The sequence below is a fragment of the Mandrillus leucophaeus genome, unplaced genomic scaffold (genome assembly GCF_000951045.1).
Source record: "Mandrillus leucophaeus isolate KB7577 unplaced genomic scaffold, Mleu.le_1.0 Scaffold251, whole genome shotgun sequence".
In the NCBI taxonomy this organism is placed as follows: domain Eukaryota; kingdom Metazoa; phylum Chordata; class Mammalia; order Primates; family Cercopithecidae; genus Mandrillus; species Mandrillus leucophaeus.
The window spans coordinates 1,990,569-2,014,447 of NW_012102599.1; the positions used below are offsets into that span (position 1 = coordinate 1,990,569).

General features: G+C 37.4%; 1 protein-coding gene across 2 annotated transcripts in view; it reads left to right on the forward strand.

Moving 5' to 3' along the window:
• Positions 1-23,879, forward strand: part of WDR19 (WD repeat domain 19) — a 104,706-nt gene that overhangs the window by 20,442 nt on the left and 60,385 nt on the right. For both annotated transcript variants that reach the window (XM_011983540.1, XM_011983541.1), the window contains 11 exons: positions 7-87; positions 1,546-1,658; positions 1,955-2,128; positions 10,581-10,651; positions 11,811-11,983; positions 12,066-12,180; positions 13,103-13,209; positions 13,950-14,072; positions 18,469-18,618; positions 21,821-21,968; positions 22,099-22,303. In XM_011983540.1, the coding sequence (XP_011838930.1) occupies positions 7-87; positions 1,546-1,658; positions 1,955-2,128; positions 10,581-10,651; positions 11,811-11,983; positions 12,066-12,180; positions 13,103-13,209; positions 13,950-14,072; positions 18,469-18,618; positions 21,821-21,968; positions 22,099-22,303 (1,460 nt within the window). The remainder of the gene's footprint in view (positions 1-6; positions 88-1,545; positions 1,659-1,954; positions 2,129-10,580; positions 10,652-11,810; positions 11,984-12,065; positions 12,181-13,102; positions 13,210-13,949; positions 14,073-18,468; positions 18,619-21,820; positions 21,969-22,098; positions 22,304-23,879) is intronic.

Below are 23,879 nucleotides of genomic sequence, written 5' to 3' on the forward strand. Positions count from 1 at the left end.
CTTTAGACACAAGTGAGATCAGAGCCTAGTAACATGCAGTTTTCCTTGATGAAGACAGATGACCGAACCTCTGCTGCTGAAAGCATGGTAAGAATTCTAATCAAATCCATGTGCAAATCATTTGGGTAATTTTGTGGAATATATAATTTCCTTTTCTTGGATGACAAAATAGTGATAAATAAATTATGTCCATTGACTATATTTTAAGCCAAAGTAGACCTAGGTCTTTTAGTCCCTAAAAGTTGTTGTAATTGCTACTGACTACCTGGCATTACAGCAAATGAGGACAGCTTTCTGTTACAATTGGTATTGCTCTTTTCATTCTTGTGGTAGCAAAAACATTAGGGGTACCTTGCAGAACAGAAGTATTAATTCGTATATTATTTTTAAAATTTTTACTCTATGAGATGTGGTTAGCAAAGCTCTTGAAGTTGTAGGTTTGGGTTTTTTTTGTTTTGTTTTTCTAGTTTTTTTTTTTTGAGACAGAGTTTTACTCTTGTTGTCCAGGCTGGAGTTCAGTGGTGTGATCTTGGCTCACCGCAACCTCCGCCTCCTAGGTTCTAGCAATTCTCCTGCCTCAGCCTCCCAAATAGCTGGGATTACAAGGATGTGCCACCACACCCAGCTAATTTTGTATTTTTAGTAGAGATGGGGTTTCTCCATGTTGTTCAGGCTGGTCTCAAACTCCGAACCTCAGGTGATCCGCCCGCCTCGGCCTCCCAAAGTGCTGGAATTACAGGCATGAGCCACTGCGTCCGGCCAAAGTTGTAGCTTTTGGTTAATACTTAGATGCATTTTCCCTGCCACATCTTAACATTCTGAAATCCAGATGATTTTCACAGTCAATATGAATATATTTAATGAAGTAGTAGTTCTTTATTTCCTAAAACTCTATTATTAAATTGATAGTGACTTACAATTGAGAGCATCTTATAATCAAGGAAATATATCAATAATAAGCCCAAATAAGTAATGTACTATTTTTTCTCCCAACATAATTACATCCTCCACTGGGAATTGCACTGAAGAATTTACTTGCATGAGTAGCAGAGAGACACGAGTTTAGCCCAACACTGACCTGCAGGTGATGGAACCAGTGATGATATAAAAGCCAAGCTGGATTATCCACAGGAGTATGGACCTGTAATCCCAAATGGCTCAAAAACAGAACAGCCTCTTAGAGTGGAAGAGTCTTTATAATCAGAATATGAATTCATTTGCAGTGGAACTGTCAGACTTACAATCCTGTATTGCGCAGTACTCTAATGAAATGTATAGAAAGTTTAAATGGTCACTTCACAAAGGAATTTTAGTATATTTCAAAGGGTATATTGAAGATGTGTAAAACCAAGGACCCTTACCAGACTATATATTAGTAAATGCATTTTTTTAGTCAGTCATATTATTGTGCTAGTTACAGCATGTAGCACATCTATATCGGGCGGCTTATTTTCACAAATTAGGTTCAGCTTTTGGATTTGCTTATTGGTCTTTTCCTGAAGTACTAAATAACTCATTTCACAATCTCCTAATCTTTTCTGGCAGATAAGTGTGGTGCTTGGCAAGAAAGCTTTGTTTCTTTTTAATCTGAATGAACCAGATAACCCAGCTGATCTTGAATTTCAGCAGGACTTTGGCAACATTGTCTGCTATAATTGGTATGTCTGCTATAACTGGTATGTACAAAAAGCTCATTACAGAAGGACATCTATAGGTTTTTCCTTACTAATTGTATTCAATTTTTGTTTGTAACATTCAGTTCTATACATAACATTTTCTGATTCATGGGCTGTGATTTAGTATGCAGAACTATTTAGCATATTATCTGACACAAAGTAGGCCCTTGATAAATTATATTCTATAATTCCTTAATTTTAAGGTACTTGCTAATTTACCGTGTTGCCACTGATAGCTAATCTCCTTGTTTACCATATTGCTGCCTTCATTGCTATAGGTATGGTGATGGCCGCATCATGATTGGTTTTTCACGTGGACATTTTGTGGTCGTTTCTACTCATACCGGAGAGCTTGGTCAAGAGATATTTCAGGCTCGTAACCATAAAGATAATCTAACTAGCATTGCAGTGTCACAGACTCTTAACAAAGTTGCTACATGTGGAGATAACTGGTAAGTTATTTTCACATATTTTTAGTAAAGTTTATATAGTAAATACTCAAGTGAATCAGCCAAACTTTGGTAGCTAATATGAATCTGGCAATCATGTTTACAGTTTAAGACGTCTAAGACTACTTTACTCCTGATTTTAATATTCAGGGCAAAAATATAAAACAAAGTATAGTTGAAAATCAGTCTTAAAAATAAAATAGGTAGTTCTGGGTAACATGGAGTAAGCACACTCCACCCCATGTCTCCCACTGAATATAGCTGTAAAACATGAGCAGAATGCATGGAGCAGATATTTAAGGACTCTGAAAAGTAAATAGTAGCAGGCAGATTGGAAAAGAAGATGGAATTTGAAGTGCCGGCTAACCAGCAGTGAGTCTCCCATCTGTCCTCTGCTCTCTCACAGCCAGGACTCAAGGAAGTCTGAAACCTACAACTAGGCACCAGAGCACAGAGAGAGCTTTAAGGAAGCTCTGTGGTTCTGGCTTAAGTTGTGGGAAAGAGAACTTGTAATGCTCAAAGGCAGTTGGGGAAATCCCCTGGTTTTCTTTTTCTTTTTTTGTTCTTTGTTCTCTAATGCTCCAGCCACCAAGCAATCTCCTCATGACAGTGGCAGCAGGAACAATGGCACCAAGGACCCACAGGCACCTAAAACTCTGATGGAGGATGATCTCTCTCCAGTTAGAGGCTGTGGTTTCAAGAAGATAGGGCAAACCACTGTTGCCTATTTTTCTCTTTGTCCTCCCTTGGTCACAAGTGCTCATATAGTTGTGGGAATTATGTGGTAGAACAGAGGAACCAGAGATCAAGCGTTAATAGAGGACGAAAATTAGGAGCCCTAGGGAACTAGAAAGTACCAGATTGATCACAGAGAGGAAGGAACTCAGGAAAGCAACCCTGTAAACATATTTATGAACTCCTGGGTTCATCCTTAAGCTCATATGTATAGACTTATCCTAAACATAGACCAAAGACCCTGTGAACTGAACTAAGACATAGATCATAGCCAAGGTCTTATACTAGCCACTGAGTGGGCCATAGAGGGACATATCTGAATACCACTGCAAAGGCGTTGAAAATAGAACTGACATTGAAACCATAAGCCACAGAAGTCTTCTTGAAACTTGTAACCCGAACCCAGCGAGGTTGATGGCCTACTGAAACAAAAATATTAACCTTCTCCATGGGATTTAGATTAGACACAGTCTCATAATTTCACAATGTCCAGAATATAACCCCCAATTACTTGATATATGAAGAATTAGGAAAATTTTAACTCGCTCAGGAAATAACAATAAAAAAACACCAATGCCAAGAAGGTGCAGATAGCAGATATAGAAATGCTCCAAGAGGTAAGGGCTAATACTCTTGAAACAAATGGAAAGCTAGAAAGTCTCAGAAAAGAAATAGAACCAATAAAGAAGAACCAATGGAAATTTTAGAACCATGCAATAAATGTGGTGGACTTAATAGCAAATGGAGATAATAAGGAGTCAGTGAACTTGAAGAGAGATCATTAGAAAATATCCAATCTGAACATGGAAGAAAAAAATGAAACAAAATTATTTGTCCCAGAGACCTGTTAGACAATAACAAAAAGTCTAGTATTTGTGTCTTCGGAATCCCAAAAATAATGGCTGGAAACTTATTGCAAAAGACATAAACCTCCATATTATAGGAGCTCAGCAAGTCCCCAAACGGATAAACCAGAATAAATCTAGAGCTATTCACATCATAATCAAACTGTTGAAAAATAAAGACAAAGAAAAAATCATGAAAGCAGCCAGAGAGCAACATTTTGAATGACAGTGGATTTTCTCACCATAAAGCATTGAGGCTAGAAGGAAATGCCACAATATTCTTAAAGTGCTAAAATAAAAGCGTTGTCAACTGAAATTCTTTATCCAGTGAAAATGTATATCAGTAAATGAAAATGAAATAAAAGCATTTTTAGATGAAGGAAAATGAAGAGACCATCTTGCTCTCTGAAAGAATTGCTGAAGGAAGTTCTTCAGATGGAAGAGAACTGAGAACAGAAGGAAATTTGGGACATTAAGAATGAAGGAAGAGCAGTAGAAATGGTAAATATCCGGGTAAATATAATGGACTTTTTTTTCTTTTGAGATTTTTAATGTATATGTGATGGTTTAAAACAAAAATTATAATATTGCTCAGTAGGGGGTTTAATGCATGAAAATGCAATATATCAGACAACTATACCATAAAGGGGAGAGAGGGTAAAAGGTTTTGTATGTGATAAGACTTCTACATTCCACTTGAAATGGTAAAATATTGATTCTAAGTAGACTATGAAAACTTAAATATGTATATTATAATCTAGAGCAACCTCTGAGAAAACTATTCAAAGAAATATACAAAAGCAAAATAGAGAAATTAAAATGGGATGCTAAAAAATGTTCAAATGGAAAATGAGAAAATTTAAAAAATCAGCCTGACCAACATGGAGCAACCCTTTCTCTACTAAAAATACAAAACTAGCCGGGTATGGTGGTGCATGCCTGTAATCCCAGCTACTCGGGAGGCTAAGGCAGGAGAATCACTTGAACCCAGGAGAAAGAGGTTGCGGTGAGCTGAGTTCTCACCATTGCACTCCAGCCTGGGTGACAGAGTGAGACTCCGTCTCAAAAAAAAAAAAAAAAAAATCAATTAAACAAGAAGATGGTTCTTTGAAGAAAATAAAATTGATAAGCCTCTAACAAGCCTGACAAAAATAAAAAGAGAATAGACACAACAAATCACCAATATCAAGAATTAAACAGGAGTATCCCTACAGATCTGAAAGCCATTATGAGAATAATAAAGGAATACTACAAGCAATTTTACACTCAAAATCTGACAACCTAGAAGAAATGGGACAATTCTTTGAAAACCATAAACTACCAAAACTCAACCCAAATGAAACAGATCATCTGGATTAGCCCTATAACTACAATAAAATGGAATTAGTGATTTAAATGCTCCCAAAAAATAAATCTCCAGGCCTGTATGGTTTCATTGAAGAATTCTGCCAAACACTTGGTAAAGGATTAATACCAATTTTTAAAAAATCCCTTCCAGAAAATAAAAGAATAGAGAACTCTTCAACTTGTTTTATAAGACTAGTATTACCTTTATACCAAGACCAAACAAAGACAGTGTATTAAAAAAGAAAAATACGGGTCAGTATCTCTCATAAACTTGAGCATGAAAATTCTCAAGAAAATTTAGCAAACAATGTAACAGTGTATAAAAGGAATTATACTTCATGACCAAGTGTGATTTATTTCAGATACTGAAAATATCAAATGGTTCAATATTTAAAAATCAGTGTAATCTAGGTCAGGTGCAGTGGTACATGGCTGTAATCCCAGCGCTTTGGGAGGCTGAGCCAGGAGGATCACCTGAGGCTGGGGTTGGAGACCAGCCTGGGCAATATAGCAAGACCCCATCTCTAAAACAAAATAGCGAGGCATGGTGGCATGTGCCTGTGTTCCTAGCTACTCAGGAAGCTGAGGTGGGAGGATTGCTGAGCCCAGGAGTTTGAGGTTGCAGTGAGCTGCAGTTGCATCACTGCACTCTAGCCTGAGCAACAGAGCAAGACCCTGTCTCAAAAAGAAAACAAAAAAAAAAAATGTAATCACTATATCAGAAGGTAAAAAAGACAAGCCATATAATCACATCAATTGACACAGAAAAAGCATTGCACAAAGTCCAGCACACCGTCATGATAAAAACTCTCAGCAAGTTAGGAATAGCAGGTAATTACCTCAGTTTGACAAAGAACAATATAGGCCAGGCACAGTGGCTCACTCCTGTAATCCCAGAACCTTGGGAGGCCAAGACAGGAGAGTCACTTGAGCCCAAGAGTTCAAGACCAGACTGGGCGATATGGCGAGACCCCATCTCTACAAGTTGCCTGTAGTCCCAGCAACTTGGGAGGTTGAGGTGGGAGGATCACTTGAGCCTGGGAGGTTGAGGCTGCAGTGAGCTGTGATCATGCCACTACACTCCAGCCTGGGCAAAAGAGTGAAACCCTGTCTCAAAAAAAAAAAGAACTACAAAAAACCTACACTTAATATCATGCTTAATGGTGAAAGACGGAATGCTTGTCCCTTAAGATTAGGAACAAGACAAGAATATCTGCTCTCATTACTCTTATTCTACCTAGCATTAGAAGTTCTGGCCGCTGCAATAGGCAAGAAAAAGAAATACACAGCACTCAGATTAGAAAGGAAGAAGGAAAACTATCTCTATTTGCAGATGTCATGATCATCTTGGGATTTTCCACATAAAAAATCTTGGAATTTTCTACATAAAAGCAACTCCTAGAACTAAAACTAATAAATGAGTTGAGCAAGATTGTAGGATATAAGATCAACACACAAAAATTAATCACATTTCAATATACTAACAATGAACATTAACAATGAAAACAAAAATGAGGCCGGGCACGGTGGCTCAAGCCTGTAATCCCAGCACTTTGGGAGGCCGAGATGGGCAGATCACGAGGTCAGGAGATTGAGACCATCCTGGCTAACACGGTGAAACCCCATCTCTACTAAAAAAATACAAAAAACTAGCCAGGCGTGGTGGCGGCACCTGTAGTCCCAGCTACTTGGGAGGCTGAGGCAGGAGACTGGCGTGAACCCGGGAGGCAGAGCTTGCAGTGAGCTGAGATCCGGCCACTGCACTCCAGCCTGGGCGACAGAGCGAGACTCCGTCTCAAAAAAAAAAAAAAAAAAAAAAAAAAAAGAAAACAAAAATGAAAACCAATACCATTTTCAGTCACTTCAAAGAAATTGAACTGCTTAAGTATACCTCTAACAAAACCTGTACAGTGTCTGTGCTGAAAATTATAAAATGCTGACGAAAGAGATCAAATTAGACCCAAATAAATGGAGAGTTACACTGTGTTCATAGATTGAAAAGCTCAACAAAGTGAAGATATCAGTTCCCCCAAGTTGATCTATTGTTTAATGAAATTTATATCAAAATCCCAGCATGCTTCTTTGTAGGCATAGACATGCTTATTCTAATATAGATAGATAGAGACAGAGAGATAGACACAGATCCTAAAATAAACAACAGCAATCTTAAAAGAGAACAATAAAATGGGAGAAATCATTATTCCCAATATAAAAACTTGTGTAGCTACAATCATCAAGACTATGTATCATTGGCAGAGGAAAAGATACATCAATCAATGGAATAGAATAGAGAAGACAGAAATAAACCCACACAAATATGCACAGTTGGTTTTTGACAAAGGTGAAAAATAATTCAATAAAAGCAAGATGCCCTTTTCAACAAATGGTACTGGAGCAATTAGACATCCACAAGTGAAAAAAAAAAAAAGCTTCAACACAAACCTTACACCTTAATAAAAAAATTCACTCATAGACTTAAATATAAAATGTAAAATATAGGAGGATATCTTTTGGATCTAGGGTTAGGCAAAGAGTTCTTAGACTTGAAACCAAAACTATGATCTATAAAAGGAAAAATTGATAAAGTAGATTTCATCAAAATTTTAAACTTTTGCTTTGTGAAATACTCTGTTAAAGATGAAAAGATGGCCGGATGCGGTGCCTCATATCTGTAATTCCAGCACTTTGGGAGGCCAAGGCACGTACATCACCTGAGGTCAGGAGTTTGAGACCAGCCTGGCCAACGTGGTGAAACCTTGACTCTGAAAATAAATAAACAAATAAGATGAAAAGATAAGCTACAAAATGAGAAAATATTTGTAAACCACATATCCAACAAAGGACTAGTATCTAGTATCTAGAATATGTAAAGGACTCTCAAGACCCAACAGTATGTCATATGTTTAATGTCTGTATATGTTATCAACCCAACACTATGTTGATACTATTTTTATTTAAATGTCAATTATCTATTTACATATCAATTTATCTATCCAACACAAAAATAATAAACTTACTTATATAGTTACCATTCAACAAAAACCCAACAGTAAAAAAAAGCAAACAACCCTGTTAGAAAATAGGCAAAAGACATAGATTTCACCAAATAATAACAAATACATGAAAATTAGCCATTAGGGAAATGCAAATTAAAACCACAATTAACTCTTGCTACCCATCTATTAGAATGGCTAAAATGAAAAATAGTGATAACACCAAATGTGGGTAAGTATGAGGAGAAACTGGATTACTCATACATTGCTGGTGGGAATGCATCATAGTACAGCTACTCTGGGAAGCAGTTTAGCAGTTTCTTAAAAAACTAAACATGCAATTACCGTATGATCTAGCAGTTTCACATCTGGCCATTTATTCCAGAGAAATGAACACCTACATTCAGATAAAAACCTGTATATGCAGCAACAGACACGTGAAAAAATGCTCATCATCACTCGCCATCAGAGAAATGCAAATCAAAACCACAATGAGATACTATCTCACCCCAGTTAGAATGGCAATCATTAAAAAATCAGGAAACAACAGGTGCTGGAGAGGATGTGGAGAAATAGGAACACTTTTACACTGTTGGTGGGACTGTAAACTAGTTCATAGTGGGGCAATTCCTCAAGGATCTAGAACTAGAAATACCATTTGACCCAGCCATCCCATTACTGGAGATATACCCAAAGGACTATAAGTCATGCTGCTATAAAGACACATGCACACGTATGTTTATTGCGGCACTATTCACAATAGCAAAGACTTGGAATCAACCCAAATGTCCATCAGTGACAGACTGGATTAAGAAAATGTGACACATATACACCATGGAATACTATGCAGCTATAAAAAAGGATGAGTTCATGTCCTTTGTAAGAGACATGGATGCAGCTGGAAACCATCATTCTCAGCAAACTATTGCAAGAACAGAAAACCAAATACCACATGTTCTCACTTATAGGTGGAAATTGAACAGTGAGATCACTTGGACACAGGAAGGGGAACATCACACACCGGGTCCTATTGTGGGGAGCGGGGAGGGGGGAGGGATAGCATTAGGAGATATACCTAATGTAAATGACGAGTTAATGGGTACAGCACACCAACATGGCACATGTATACATATGTAACAAACCTGCACATTGTGCACATGTACCCTAGAACTTAAAGTATAATAAATAAATAAATAAAAAATCTGTATATGAATGTTTATAGCAACTTTATTTGTAATAACCAAAAACTGGAAACAATCCAGATGTCCTTCAGTGGGTGAATGGTTCATCTATATCATAGAACACTACTCAACAATAAAAAGAAACAACCTATTGATACACCCAGCAACTTGAATGAATTTCCAAAGGATTGCGCTGAATGGAAAAAAGCCAGTCTCAACAGGTTGCATACTGTATGATTTCATTTATATAATGTTCTTGAAAAGATAGAATTATAAAAACAAAGAACAGATTAGTGATTGCCAGAGGTTAGGATGGGGCTGGGTTTAGAAGGAAAGAGGTGAGTGTTTATGAAAAGGCAACATGAGAGATCCTCGTGGTCATGGAACTATCTGTATCCTGACTGTGGTTGTGGATCTCATGAATCTCTTGTGTGAGAAAGTTACTAAACACACACATTGAGTACAAGTAAACACACACACCAAGTACAAGTAAACACACACACTGAGTACAAGTAAAACTAGGGGCATCGGAATAAGATTTGTGGTTTCTATCAATGTCAGTATCCGGATTGTGATATTATACTATAGTGTTTCAAGATGTCGTTGGGAGAAAAGGGGACATGGAATCTATCTCTCTATGTTGCCTCTTACAACTACTTGTGAATCTAAAATTATCTTAAAAGTTCAATTAAATGAAAATAATGAGGGAAACAATATAAGAGGAAAATACTGGAAGGGAAGAGAAAGGAGAAAAGGAGATTAGGAGGAAAGAAATGTTACAACTGTTGGGTCTCAACATTGTACTACACAACTTTCATTTACATCAACTTACTTATTCTTATTACAACACTATGAAATAATATTATGCCCGCATTTTTCAGAGCTTTCAACCTGATCCTTCTGATCCAAATTTAATATTATTTCTGTACTATAATTCACTTCCTTTTGTATGAAAGAACTCTGGGCACAGGAGAAAGGGAACACATTGTAAAGAGAAACCTGTATCATCTTACAATAACTAATACTACTCAGGAGAATATTTTCATACTCAAATTTCTTCAGGACCATTTTAACCTCCTCATTCCTGAAGCCATAGATCAGAAACTAAGCCAGGTACAACCCACCCCCCCATCTCTTCACACAGTAAACAAACAAACAACAACAAACCCCAAAATTTAAAGATGTAATGAAGTACAGAAATTCTAATATTTTCTTACTTTAACCGGGTAGATCGTTCTGTACATCACATTTTGGAGACCGGTAACCTATTCCATGGTTTATAATTTTTGGTGAACTAAAACAGTTTTATATAAAGATCATATATATATTTTTTAAATACATTTTTGTTTTTCAGCATTAAAATCCAAGACTTGGTTGACTTAAAAGACATGTATGCTATACTCAGCCTGGATGAGGAAAATAAAGGTATTGATTTTTCTGAAGCAGATCGACATTTTATCATTCCAATTACAGAGAATAAGGTTGTGGTCATTATTGTGTGATTTGCATTCATTGTAGGAGGATTTTTTTTTTTTTTTTTTTGAGATGGAGTCTCATTTTGTAGCCCAGGATGGAATGCAATGGCATGATCTCTGCTCACTGCAACCTCTACCTCCAAGGTTCAAGCTATTCTCCTGCCTCAGCCTCCCAAGTAGCTGGTATTACAGGCACGCGCCACCACGCCCAGCTAATTTTTGTATTTTTAGTAGAGACAGGGTTTCACCATGTTGGCCAGGCTAGTCTTGAACTCCTGACCTCGGGTGATCCGCCCACCTTGGCCTCCCAAAGTGCTGGGATTACAGGCGTGAGCCACTGTGCCTGGCCAGAAATAAATTTTAATATTCTTCACTAGAGTTCCCTAAAATAGTCTCCTTATTTTAGTAATTATGTTGTCATACTGCTTGACTAGAAAGATATGTCTACTTTGATCCAGAGATTTATAGTGAATTTTATCCTAATTCTAATGTAAAGTATAAATTCTTATAGACAGTCATGACCCACATAATGACGTTTCAGTCAACAGTGGTCCACATACATGGTCCATATTTACTACTTTTTCTTTTTCTTTTTTTTTTTTTTTTTTTTTTGAGACAGGGTCTTGTTTTGTTGCTCAGGCTTACTGTACATTTTCTGTTTAGATATGTTTCAATGTGCAAATACTGCTGTGTTACAGTTGCACAGTGTTCAGTACAGTAGCATGCCATACAGGCTTATAGCCTAGGAGCAATAGGCTCTACAATATAGCCTAGGTATGTAGTAGGCTGTTTCATCTAGGTTTGTGTAAGTACACTCTATGATGTTCACACAACAACAAAGTCACCTAATGACAGATTTCTCAGAACATGGTCCTGTTGTTAAGTGACACATAACTGTACTTTCCCTTTGAGCCACAGGGAATGAGCCAATACTCATATTCTTATGCCAATCCATGGCACATTTCCTACTCTAAATAAAAACTACTTAAACTGGTAAGGAAGATATTTGAAAATTGTTATGTCTCTGGTAGCTCAAATGAAAATATTTGTTTGCTACCTGCAACTATATATTGTTTTTGAATGATCATTTATTTTGTCGATTATTTCAGGATTGGGTACCTTGTCCTGGACTGATGATGGCCAGTTGCTAGCACTCTCTACCCAAAGGGGCTCACTTCATGTTTTCCTGACCAAGCTTCCTATACTTGGGGATGCCTGCAGCACAAGGATTGCCTATCTCACCTCCCTCCTTGAAGTCACCGTAGCGAACCCTATTGAAGGAGTATGAAAATGGTGTTATTTTTCTCTTATTTATTAATAAAATAAGTTTAGCAGTTGATTTATCACTATTTTTCTCTATATAGGAGCTACCAATCACAGTTTCTGTTGATGTGGAACCCAACTTTGTGGCAGTAGGTCTTTATCATCTGGCTGTAGGAATGAATAATCGAGCTTGGTTTTATGTCCTTGGAGAGAATGGCAAGTCTAAATCTAGTTGTTTATTCTTATCTAGCATATAATTTCTGTTCTTATTTGGTAAGCACTGGAAGTTTCTTTTAGGACCAACTCTTTCACTCTTTTGTTCATATATATCATTCTTAGCTTAAATGGTTTTGTAAGTCTTCTAAAAATTCACATAATTTTTAGAAAGCTTTTATTCTTTACTTGTGTAGTGAAGGCAGCATAGCATAGTGGGTAGAGTATGAGCTTCAGAATTAGAGAGGCCCTGGATTTAATTTCCCTTTCTGCCTCGGTTAGTTAAGTGACTATAGACAAATCACTTTGCGTTTGTGAGCCTTACTCATCTAGAAAATGAGGTACTTCTACTTTAATGGATCATGAGGAAGATTAAATAAAATAAAATGCGTGATCTCACTTGGCACAGTGACTGTTTTAAGCACTCCTAAACCTAGTGAGCACTTAATAAATGTTAGTTCTGTCTCCCCTTTTATGCTTTGAGTAATAGCTACTAGCATGTGAGGAAAACCTTGTTTTGTTTTTTCTTCCCCTTCTTCCTCCCCATCACCTTTCCCCAATTCTAGGTCAGGTAACCCTCAGGAATAGAACAAACCTGAAAATTAACTGGCTAAACAGGAAACACCATTAAGTTTATTACCACTTAAGGTTTAATTCTTAATTGTTTTGCATGTGATTTTATTTTCTATTACTTTGTTTCATGTAAACCATAATGGAATGCCTGAAGGCAAATTTATATGGCAACTAAGATTAAAATGAAATTTAATCTTTAAGGATCAATTTAATCATTTAATCATTTAAGATTAAAATGAAATTTTAAGTTCAGAATATTTTTGCAAAAGCACACCTTTTAACATTATTTGCAAGTATGTATGAGATAGTTTTACCAATATTTTAATGTGTTGGTTTTTAAAAATTGCTACAGCTGTGAAAAAATTGAAAGATATGGAGTATCTGGGAACAGTAGCCAGTATTTGCCTTCATTCTGACTATGCTGCTGCACTTTTTGAAGGCAAAGTCCAGTTACATTTGGTAAGTATAATTTTGATGTCCTGGAGACATGCTAAGTTAAGTTATGATGAACAGCCTAATGTCTGATTATCAAGAATATTGGTCAGGAAGCAAGGATGTGCAGACTAACTAGAAAGCCAGGTGTGAGTAAAGGATTAACAAAACCCTTCCCCTTCTATATGAGAAGTTCTATTGACTTTCTAACCTGTTCCCCAAAAACCTGATAAATATCAACAGTGCTACTCACGACATAGCCTTTAGCAAAAATAATAGTAATAATAATTACCCTGTTGGTAAATTGCAACTAGAAGGAACTATACACGAAACCATAAAAACCTGATGGGAATGCCATACCTTCGGGCTTCCTGGAAGGTGCTGACTCATATTTGGGCATTATGTGTGTGGGGGTCTTTGAAACCATGCCTGCTGAGTTGTTCAAGAGATGTTGGCACCTGTGAAGAGGGGGCTTCTAAGTCAGGGTATTTCTCACATCTGTTTCATGGCTCTTCATGGAAGACAAAGAGATTAGCAATTAGATAGCTACAGAGCCTGCAGTAAAGACTGTTCACACTAAGAGGGACGCCTGTGCTACCTTGCTGGCAAGCTGTGGTTCCTGTCTGATAGCTTTCTGACTAAACTGACCTCTGGTAGTCTTGGGAGTCTGAATGTTTAGTTGAACTTGAGAAAAAGACACCCCTAGATGTTGTATAGCAGGTTTACTCAGATGAATCTGTGAGCCATTATTATTCTTTACATTTTAGATAGAAAGTGAAATCTTGGATGCTCAAGAAGAACGTGAGACTCGGCTTTTCCCAGCAGTGGATGATAAGTGCCGTATCTTATGCCATGCCTTAACTAGTGATTTCCTCATCTATGGTACAGATGTATGTGTCACCTTCTTTATTAGAGAACATTGGGAATTTCTAATTTTTACTCTGTGATCTCGGTCATTTCCTTCTCCTACCAGCCTTTTTTCTATATTGAATCCAATACAATTACTGAAGTTATCTGTGATTAATTATATACATTCATGTGTCTCTTAGCAATGGAGATACATTCTGAGAAACATGTCATTGGGCAAGTTCGTCATTGTGTGGATGTCATGGAGTGTGCTTACAGGAACCTAGATGGTACAGCCCACTACACACCTAGCCTATGTGGTAGAGCCTATTGCTTCTAGGCTACAAACCAGTACAGCATGTGACTATACTGAACGCTATAGGCAATTGTAACACAATTGTATCTAAACATAGAAAAGGTACCATAAACATGTGATATAAAATATTTAAAACAGCATGCCTGTATAGGGCACTTAGCATGACAGGAGCTTGCAGGACTGGAAATGCCTCTGGGTGAGTGAGTGAGTGAGTGAGTGGTGAGTGACTATGAAGGCCTGCGGCATTACTGTACACTACCATGGATTTTATCAACACTGTGTACTTAGGGACACTAAATTTATTTAAAATTTTTTTCTTCAATAATAAATTAACCTTATCTCACTATAACATTTTTACTTTATAAGCTTTTAAATTTTTAAAAACTTTTTGACTCTTTTGTAGTAACACTTAGTTTGTTAACAAACACATTGTATAGTTACACAAAATATTTTCTGAAAAAATATTATATCCTATTCTGTAAGCCTTTCTCTATTTTTCACTTTTTTTAACTTTTAAACTTTTTATAAAAACTAAGACACAAACACACACATTAGTGCAGGCCAGCATAGCATCAAGATCATCAGTATCACTATCTCCCACCTCCGCATCTTGTCCCACTGGAAGGTCTTCAGCGGGAATAACATGCATGGAACTCTCATCTCCTATGATAACAATGCTTTCAGGATACCTCCTGAAGGACCTGGTTGAGCCTGTTTTACAGTTAACTTTTTTTAAATAAATAGGAGTACACTCTAAAATAACAATAAAAAGTATAGTATAATAAATATATAAACCAGTAACAGTCATTTATTATCATTATCAAGTATTATGTGCTACACATAATTATATGCGCTATATTTTTATATAACTGGCAGCACACGAGGTTTGTTTACACCAGCATCACCACAAACTTATGAGTAATGACTTATGCTTTGACATTATAACATTCACGATATCACTAGGCAATAATAATTTTTCACCTCCATCCTGATCTTATGGGACTATCATCATATACACAGTCCATCGCTGACCAAAACCTTATGTGGTGAATGACTGTACATGTATAGAACACGTAGGTGGCATGATTTGTTAATGTCAGTGCTTTTGTGATTTTAAGCAATTTTGATGGCCTAGTGAAAAGCTCAGACTTTGGAGCCTAGCAAATCTGGGCTCAAACACCAGTTCTATTACTTGCTAACTGGTGCTTAATCCCTCCAAGCATCATTTTCCCTATCTGGGTGCCTTAAGGATTTAATTTGGTGATGAACGTAGACAATTCAACTTCAAATTTCTAATGCCTGTATTTAGTAGGCATTCAGCAAATATTAAAATTAATTGAATATTGAGAATCTGACTTCAATTTATTCATCCTTTGAACCATAGGTACTCTATATCTCCAAATATTACATTAGCCACATGCACATAAAACAGTTATAGCATCTTATATTTGTAAAACAGTTTTCACAGATTTTTCAAAGTATGCCATACCTGTTACTTTGATCAGTCTGTAAAAGAATTAAGTAAGGTTGGTAGAAAATGCATTATTTTCCACTTTAGCAAAATATTGGCCGGGTGCAGTGGCTCCCACCTAAAATCCCAGCATTTTGGGAGGCCGAGGCGGGTGGATCGCTTGAGCTCAGGAGTTCGAGACCAACCTGAGCAACATGGCGAGACCCCCATCTCTAATAAAAATACAAAAAAACAGCCAGACGTGGTGGTGTGTGCCTGTGCTCCCAGCAACTGGCTGAGATGGGAAGATCACTTGAGCCCCAGGGGTGGAGGTTGCCAGTGAGCTGAGATCATGCTACTACACTCCAGCCTGGGTAACAGAGCAAGACCCCGTCTGAAAAACAAAAAACAACAACAGCAAAGAAAAAGTTATTTACTATTTTAAAAGTTTCCACTTTTTCACATGAAATAATCATTACCATTATTATTTTTTAGAGACAGGGTCTCACTCTGTCACCCAGGCTGGAGTGCAGCAGCACGATCATAGCTTACTACAATCTCGACCTCCTGGGCTCAAGCAATCCTCCTGCCTCATCCTTCTGAGTAGCTGGGACTACAGGTGCATGCCACCATGCCCTGCTAATTTTCAGTTTTTAATTTTTTTCTTTTTTCTTTTATTTTTTTTTTAAGAAATGGACCTCCTTGAAAATTTTTTGTTTGTTTGTTTTGAGACGGAGTCTCACTCTGTCACCCAGGCTGGAGTGCAGTGGCGTGATCTTGGCTCACTCCAACCAACCTCCACCTCCTGGGTTCAAGGAGTACTCTGCCTCAACCTCTCTAGTAGCTGAGATTACGGGCACCCACCACCACACTCAGCTAATTTTTGTATTTTTAGTAGATACGGGGTTTCACCATCTTGGCCAGGCTGGTCTTGATCTCCTGATCTCCTGGCCTCCCAAAATGCTGGGATTACAGGTGTGAGCCACTGTGCCCAGCCGAAATATTTTTTTATATTTTCTTTTTGTTTATTTATTTATTTATTTTAGAAACCTGTTAATTAATGTTTTTTTTGGTTTGTTTTTTTTTGGTAGAGACTGGATCTCACTGTGTTGCTCAGGCTGGTCTTGAACTCCTAACCTCAAATGATCCTCCTATCTTGGCCTCCCAAAATGCGGGAATTACAGGCATGGGCCACAGGTGCCTGACCCAAATTATTTTTTTGAAAGAACATGTTTTAAACCATGCTTGTTGCCATATGAGAGACTTTTTAAAATTTAAGTTTGACCGAAACTAGTAAGTCTTTGAGATAATATACATCAGTAAGGTAGGTCTCATATATCAGGTAATTTGGTGATATGGAAAAATAAAGAACAGGAAATTTGTATGACGCTAATAGTTTATAGAGCCTTGATCTCACTTATTTTATCTCATCTATAAATTACACAGGGAAATTTTCAGGAGGAAGATACTGAAGATTGAGAGGCTAGCAAGTGTGTAGCAAACTGGAACTTAAACTACGATTTCCTGATGGAAAATCTACTCTTTCCACTATGCCACTTTTGGAATAAGTGTAGTAGTCTGTTCATTAAGCAGCAACTATTCCAGTTTCATTCTTGAGTAATTCAGAAAATATCATGGTTTTTGGCAGCTTTATTGAAGTTTCATTGATATGCAAGAAAAATGCACTATTAAAGTGTACAATTTGGACGGGCACGGTGGCTCATGCCTGTCTGTAATCCCAGCACTTTGGGAGGCCAAGACAGGCTGATTGCCTGAGCTCAGGAGTTTGAGGCCAGCTTGGACGACATGGTAAAATCCCGTTTGTACTAAAAATACAAAAATTAGCTGGGCTTAATGGCGCACGCCTGTAGTCCCAGCTACTCGGGAGGCTGAGGCAGGAGAATCACTTGAGCCTGGGAGGTGGAGGTTGCAGTGAGCTGAGATCACACCACTGCACACAGCCTAGGTGACACAGCAAGACTCTGTCTCCAAAAAAACAAATAAATTAAAATTAAAAAGTGTACAATTTGATAGGTTTTGACATATGTATACACCCATGAAACACCATCACTTCAGTGACAATAGTGAACATGGCCAGGTGCTGTGGCTCATGGCTGTAATCCCAACACTTTGGGAGGCCGAGGTGGGCAGATCACTTGAGGTCAGGAGTTCGAGGCCAGCCTGACCAACATGGTGAAACCCCGTCTCTATTAAAAATACAAAAATTAACTGGGCATGGTGGCGCATGCCTGTAATCCCAGCTACTCGGGAGGCTGAGGCAGGAGAATCGCTTGACCCCGGGAGGCAGATCCGCCCACCCATTAAAGAGTGGGCTGGGCCGGGTGCGGTGGCTCGCACCTGTAATCCCAGCACTTTGGGAGGCTGAGGCAGGCAGATCACGAGGTCAGCAGATTGAGACCATCCTGGCTAACATGGTGAAACCCCTCTCAAAGTGCTGGTCTTACAGGCGAGAGCCACTGCACCCAGCTTTTCCCATTGTATTTATTTTCTTGAGTCTGTACCTTTCACATATAGTAAATATTATTCTTAGTTGCTTCATCAAAAACATGACATTTTTTCTCTTAAAATTAGAATGTATGTTTAATTTAAATGTTGAAAGTTAGTATTTCCTTGACTACCTTTTATATTTTCATGACTGAATTTTTTTTTTTAGACTGGTGTCGTTCAGTATTTCTACATTGAAGACTGGCAATTCGTTAATGATTATCGACATCCTGTCAGTGTGAAAAAGATTTTTCCCGACCCAAATGGGACCAGATTAGTTTTCATTGATGAAAAAAGTGATGGATTTGTTTACTGTCCAGTAAGTCTAGAACATTTTTAAATGTTTATTTTTTGAAATGCAATATAGGGGGGAAAAAGTGTGTTTAAAGCGTATCCCATGTAAAATTTTCTATTAATTAGTGCCAAGGATTGTAGTTCTTCGCTATCATCTTCATATCATGTTTATGATAGATTTCTTATGACTATATCAAGACAACTTTTTCCATTATTCTATAATTTTTCATAGTGGCCATCCCAGAAAGATTTTTAATGGGAAAAAATAGTTATTATATCCTATACCATTTTCAACCTTATCGTATACTTACTGCACAATACAATAATTATAGTGTATCTTCCTGTATGTGACTTCTCTCCCGATAGGCAGTGAGCTTATCTGTCCTTTCTGCACACCTCAGTTGATTTTCCTCTTTCCTTAAAGATCCTGAGCACAAGGAACAGGTATATCTGTATTAGATGAATAAAAATGGATGAGCCCATTTTAAAAATCAGCCACTCATATTTTTAAACATCCTTAACTTTTTTGAAAATAGATTTAGAAAAAAGGAGATGTGCCTTTACATTAGTTACTATAATTGGATTTTTCATTTACTTTTTATATCCTGTTAATAGTTTACTATGTTCTTGGTCAAATTCACATAAACTACAGCTGCTTGTGGACCCATCCTTAATACTGTTTCCAGGTCCCTAGGTCTCACTGTGGTGTCCCCTCAATGTAAACAGCCTGCTCCTCACTGCTACACTTCGCTTGATACAAAGACTTACTTCCTCCCCATGGCCACCCCCTCTTCCTTTCCTCTCCCTTCCCTTCTCTTCCCTTTCCCTTCCCTTCCTTTCCTTCTCTTCTCTTTTTCTTTTCTTTTCTTTCTTTATTTGACAAATATAATGAATTTCCACGAATGTACCTGGATTATCTATGCCAAATTCCTAATTTGCTAGTTCTTACTCAATGCACTCCTCCCCCAATTGCAAAGCAAATAAGGAAGGATGAATGACATAAATGAAGATAAAGCTCGAGTTCCCTCTGCTTAATATGGAAATTCCACCTTGTATAGGTTTCCTTTCTATAACAGGGAACTAATTAGAGCTGCCTTGAATTTCCCCCGTGTGGGTTCACCACAGTTAGAAACTGTGGCTTAGACAGAATAGACAAGAGAGTAGGAGGGTAAATCAGGTGTCTGTCAGGAGTTAAAGTCAAAAATAGGGTGTGGCTGCTAGGAAAGGGTAAGGAGTAAGGTCAGCCTTAAACAAGGTGATTTCATTCATTTTTACTTTCTCCATTTACAGTTCTCTTTTTCTTGATTTCTGTCAAGGAGCTCTCACTTTGATTGGATTTCCAGTTTTCCTGTCTAAGATGGAGACAGTTCTAGTACCTACTTTGTAGGGTTGTTAAATGAAAAGTTAATAGGATGATGCATGTAAGCTTTTAGTACAGTGTTAGCCACATAATAAGCACTCAACAAATGGTTACCTTTTTTAAAAAAAGTTCAACCACTAGTCCAGTGGCACTGATGTGCTCATCTATACAAAGTGAGCATCAGTATAACATAGACTAACATGGATTAGAAGCAGAGACTCAGGAGCCAGACTGCCTGGGTTCAAATACTGGCCGTCAACCTACTAGCTGTGTAACTTTGGGCAGATTTCCCTGTACTTCAGTTTCTTCATCTGTAAAATGGGAATAATAATAGTACCTGTCTTTTAGAGTATAAGGTTAGCATGAAATGAAGTAATTAGTACAATATCTTGTAAGTAGCACTGTCCAATGGAAATATAATGTGAACCACATATATAATTTAAAATTTTATATTAGCTACATTTTTTAAAAGCTAAAAAACAAACAGGTGAAATTAATTTTAATATATTTAATTAAACCCTTGAGGAATCGCCATACTGTCTTCCACAATGGTTGAACGAATTTACATTCCCACTAACAGTGTAAAAGCATTCCTCTTTCTCCTCAGCCTTGCCAGCATCTATTGTTTCTTGACTTAATAATCACCATTCTGACTGGTATGCAATGGTATCTCAATAGTATCATTTCAATGTGTAATTGAATATTAAAAAAAGTAATGAGATATTTTACAATCTTTTTTTCATGCGAACTCTCTGAGTGTGTAGTTTATACTTAAACATATCTCAATTCGGACTTGGCATATTTCAGTGCTTAATACGTACATCTGGCTACATGTAGATATTATAATAGCAACTACTATATTAAATAACACAGCTTTGTAGTATTATTTATTATTTGCAGGGATTTTATATTTCATTTTTATTTTGAGAGTAGGAGGAGGCAGATATTTTTCAGTTCCCTATTCAGGATATATATAAGCCTATCTGCCTGCGTTCACAGGACTTATATGGACTGATTTTTATAAATAGCTTATTTAGTATAATATTACAGTCAGCCCACCCTATCTGTGGGTTCCTCATCTACGGATTCAACCAACTGTGGATCAAAAATATTCAGAGGAAAAATGGATGGCTTTGTCTACGCTAAACCTGTGCAGAAAATTTTTCTTATCTATATTCCCAATACAGTATGACAACAATTTACATGGCGTTTATGTTGTATTAGGTATTATAAGTAATCTAGAGATGATTTAAAGTATAAGGGAGGGTGTACACAGGTTATACACATATTACACCATTTTATGGGTCAGGGATTTGGGCATCTGTGGGTTTTGCTATCTGTAGGAGATCCTGGAACCCATCCCTCATGGATATTGGGTGATGATTGTATATTTATATTTGTTGATAAGCATTTTAGAGAAGTCTTTTGAAATAAAGCATCCCTAGTGTAATTTCCTTCAATCATGTGAATTAATTTGTTTCTTAATACCCAGTATTATCAAATACTCAGTATTATGAAAAATTTCTAAACACAAGTACAAGTGTGTTCGTAGTTTAAATTTCTGTCATCTTGAGCAGCTTTAATTTTTTTTCCTTAAGCTGAAGCTTTGTGTCTAGACTCATGCGTTCTCCTACAGATTTGCCAGATTTTAGATCAAACCTTGGATTTTCCAAATAACTATAGTTTTTTCAAGCCAGACCTAGGATAAGAATGGAAAAAGAAACTTTCTTTCCTGTTGTTGTTGGAGTGATGTTAGGTTGAATATGACTTAGCTAAGCCAGCTAAGGCTGCAAACAGGCTTCTACCACGGCAAATGATAATGATTTAAGTACAGACTTGGGGCAAATCTGTAAATCTTATTTTGTAGGTTAATGACACTACCTATGAGATTCCAGATTTTTCACCAACCATTAAAGGTGTTCTTTGGGAAAACTGGCCAATGGATAAAGGTGTATTTATTGCTTATGATGATGATAAGGTGTACACTTATGTCTTTCACAAGGACACTATACAAGGTACTAAACCCCTTTTGTGTATATTTGCTGACAAATGAATTTCCCCATTGCAGTAAAATTAAAACATGCGTTTCTGATTTTTGTGCTGAGTATTAGCTTTCAGCATTGAGATGTCTGTTTTATAATGTAGGAGCCAAGGTTATTTTGGCTGGTAGCACCAAAGTTCCTTTTGCTCATAAACCTTTGCTGCTATATAATGGAGAGTTGACCTGCCAAACACAGAGTGGAAAAGTAAACAACATCTACCTTAGCACCTATGGCTTTCTCAGCAACTTCAAAGATACGGGGCCTGACGAACTGAGACCAATGCTGGCACAGAATTTAATGCTAAAAAGGTAGGCTTTCAAACACTTCTTTTGGAACTTCTCGTTTGCTTTTGTGATTTTAAAGGTCAAATCCTATAATTATTTTATCTTATTTTATTGGTTTATTCTTTCTCCTTGCAAGAATATTTTTTATTTTTTGTAAATGTAGAAATATAAGTGCAGTTGTGCTACATGGATATAGTGCACATGGTGAAGTCTGGGCTTTTAATGTACCCATCACCAGAATAGTGAACACTGTACCCAGTAGGTAGTATTTTATCCCTCAACCCCGTCTCACCGTCCCACCTTTTGGAGTTTCCAGTGTCTCTTATTCCACCTGTATGTCCGTGTGTACCCATTGTTTATCTCCCACTTCTAAGTGAGAACGTGCAGTTTTTGACTTTGGGGTATTTCACTTAGGATAATGACCTCGAATTCCATCCATATTGCTGCAAAAGACATGATTTCATTTTTAACGGCTGAGTAGTATTCCATGTTGTGTATATCTGTATATACACACCACGTTTTAAAATCCAGTCATCTGTTGATGGACACTTAGTTGATTCCATGACTTTGCTATTGTGAGTAGTGCTGCAGCAAACATATAAGTGCAGGTGTCTTTTTGATAAAATGTCAAATCCTATTCAATAGATGGCGATAACAGCACTTCCCTTGTTCATTTCACAGGGGTATTGTGAGGCTCAGATAAGATAGTAAGCTGTTTTTATTATAAGTACTTTATTATAAGAAAGCCCATAAGAACAAAACAGTTTCTAAGCTTCCAAAGAGCCCAGTTATTGTGAAATCCTAATAAACCTAATTATGTCAACAATATCTTGATTTCATCATAATGAAGTTTGATTTTTGCTTTGCTTGTAATTTCCTTTTCCTGTTTTTTTCTCTTATCTCCTAGAGCCACTGTGAATTTCCTTTGACGTTCTAATTCTTCTGAGCCTCTCTTAAATGTGCTGTTTATTGGGGTCTCATGAGTTTCCTTCTCTTCTTACTCTAATTATTCTTCCTGAGTGAATCTCCTCTGCTTAACATGGCTCAACATACCACCCATATGAAGTTGACTTTAAAATCTGTGTCTTTATCTTAAACCTGTACTTACAACTACCTTTCAGTCATATGTACTTGGAAGTCCATGAGCTCTTCAAACTTGCCCCTTCTAAAACTGAACTCATCAATTTCCACAGACCCCTATTTTCCCTCACTCTAATCACACATGCCCATGCCTTAACACACACATACACCAGCTCCTTTCCTCCTCCTGTGTTCCCTTGTCTTTACCCAGGCCCTCACTTGGAATAACGTGTAATGTAACTCTCCACTTCCTAACTGCTGTGTCTGCCAGTAGCCTTATAACGATCTCATCTGTTCTCCACACACTTTTGAAAATGTGATTTGATCCCCTCATTTCTCTGCTCAAGATACTTCAGCGACTTCCTATTGCTTTTACAAACAAATCCAAATTCCTGGGGGACCTCCATGACCTACTAGGCGCTTCATGATTTGAGACCAGCTCAGCTGTTTCCACTTACCTCCCTCTCTGTTCCACTGGCTGCTGAAATTGCATGTATTTCATGATTCTTCCTGGAGTGCC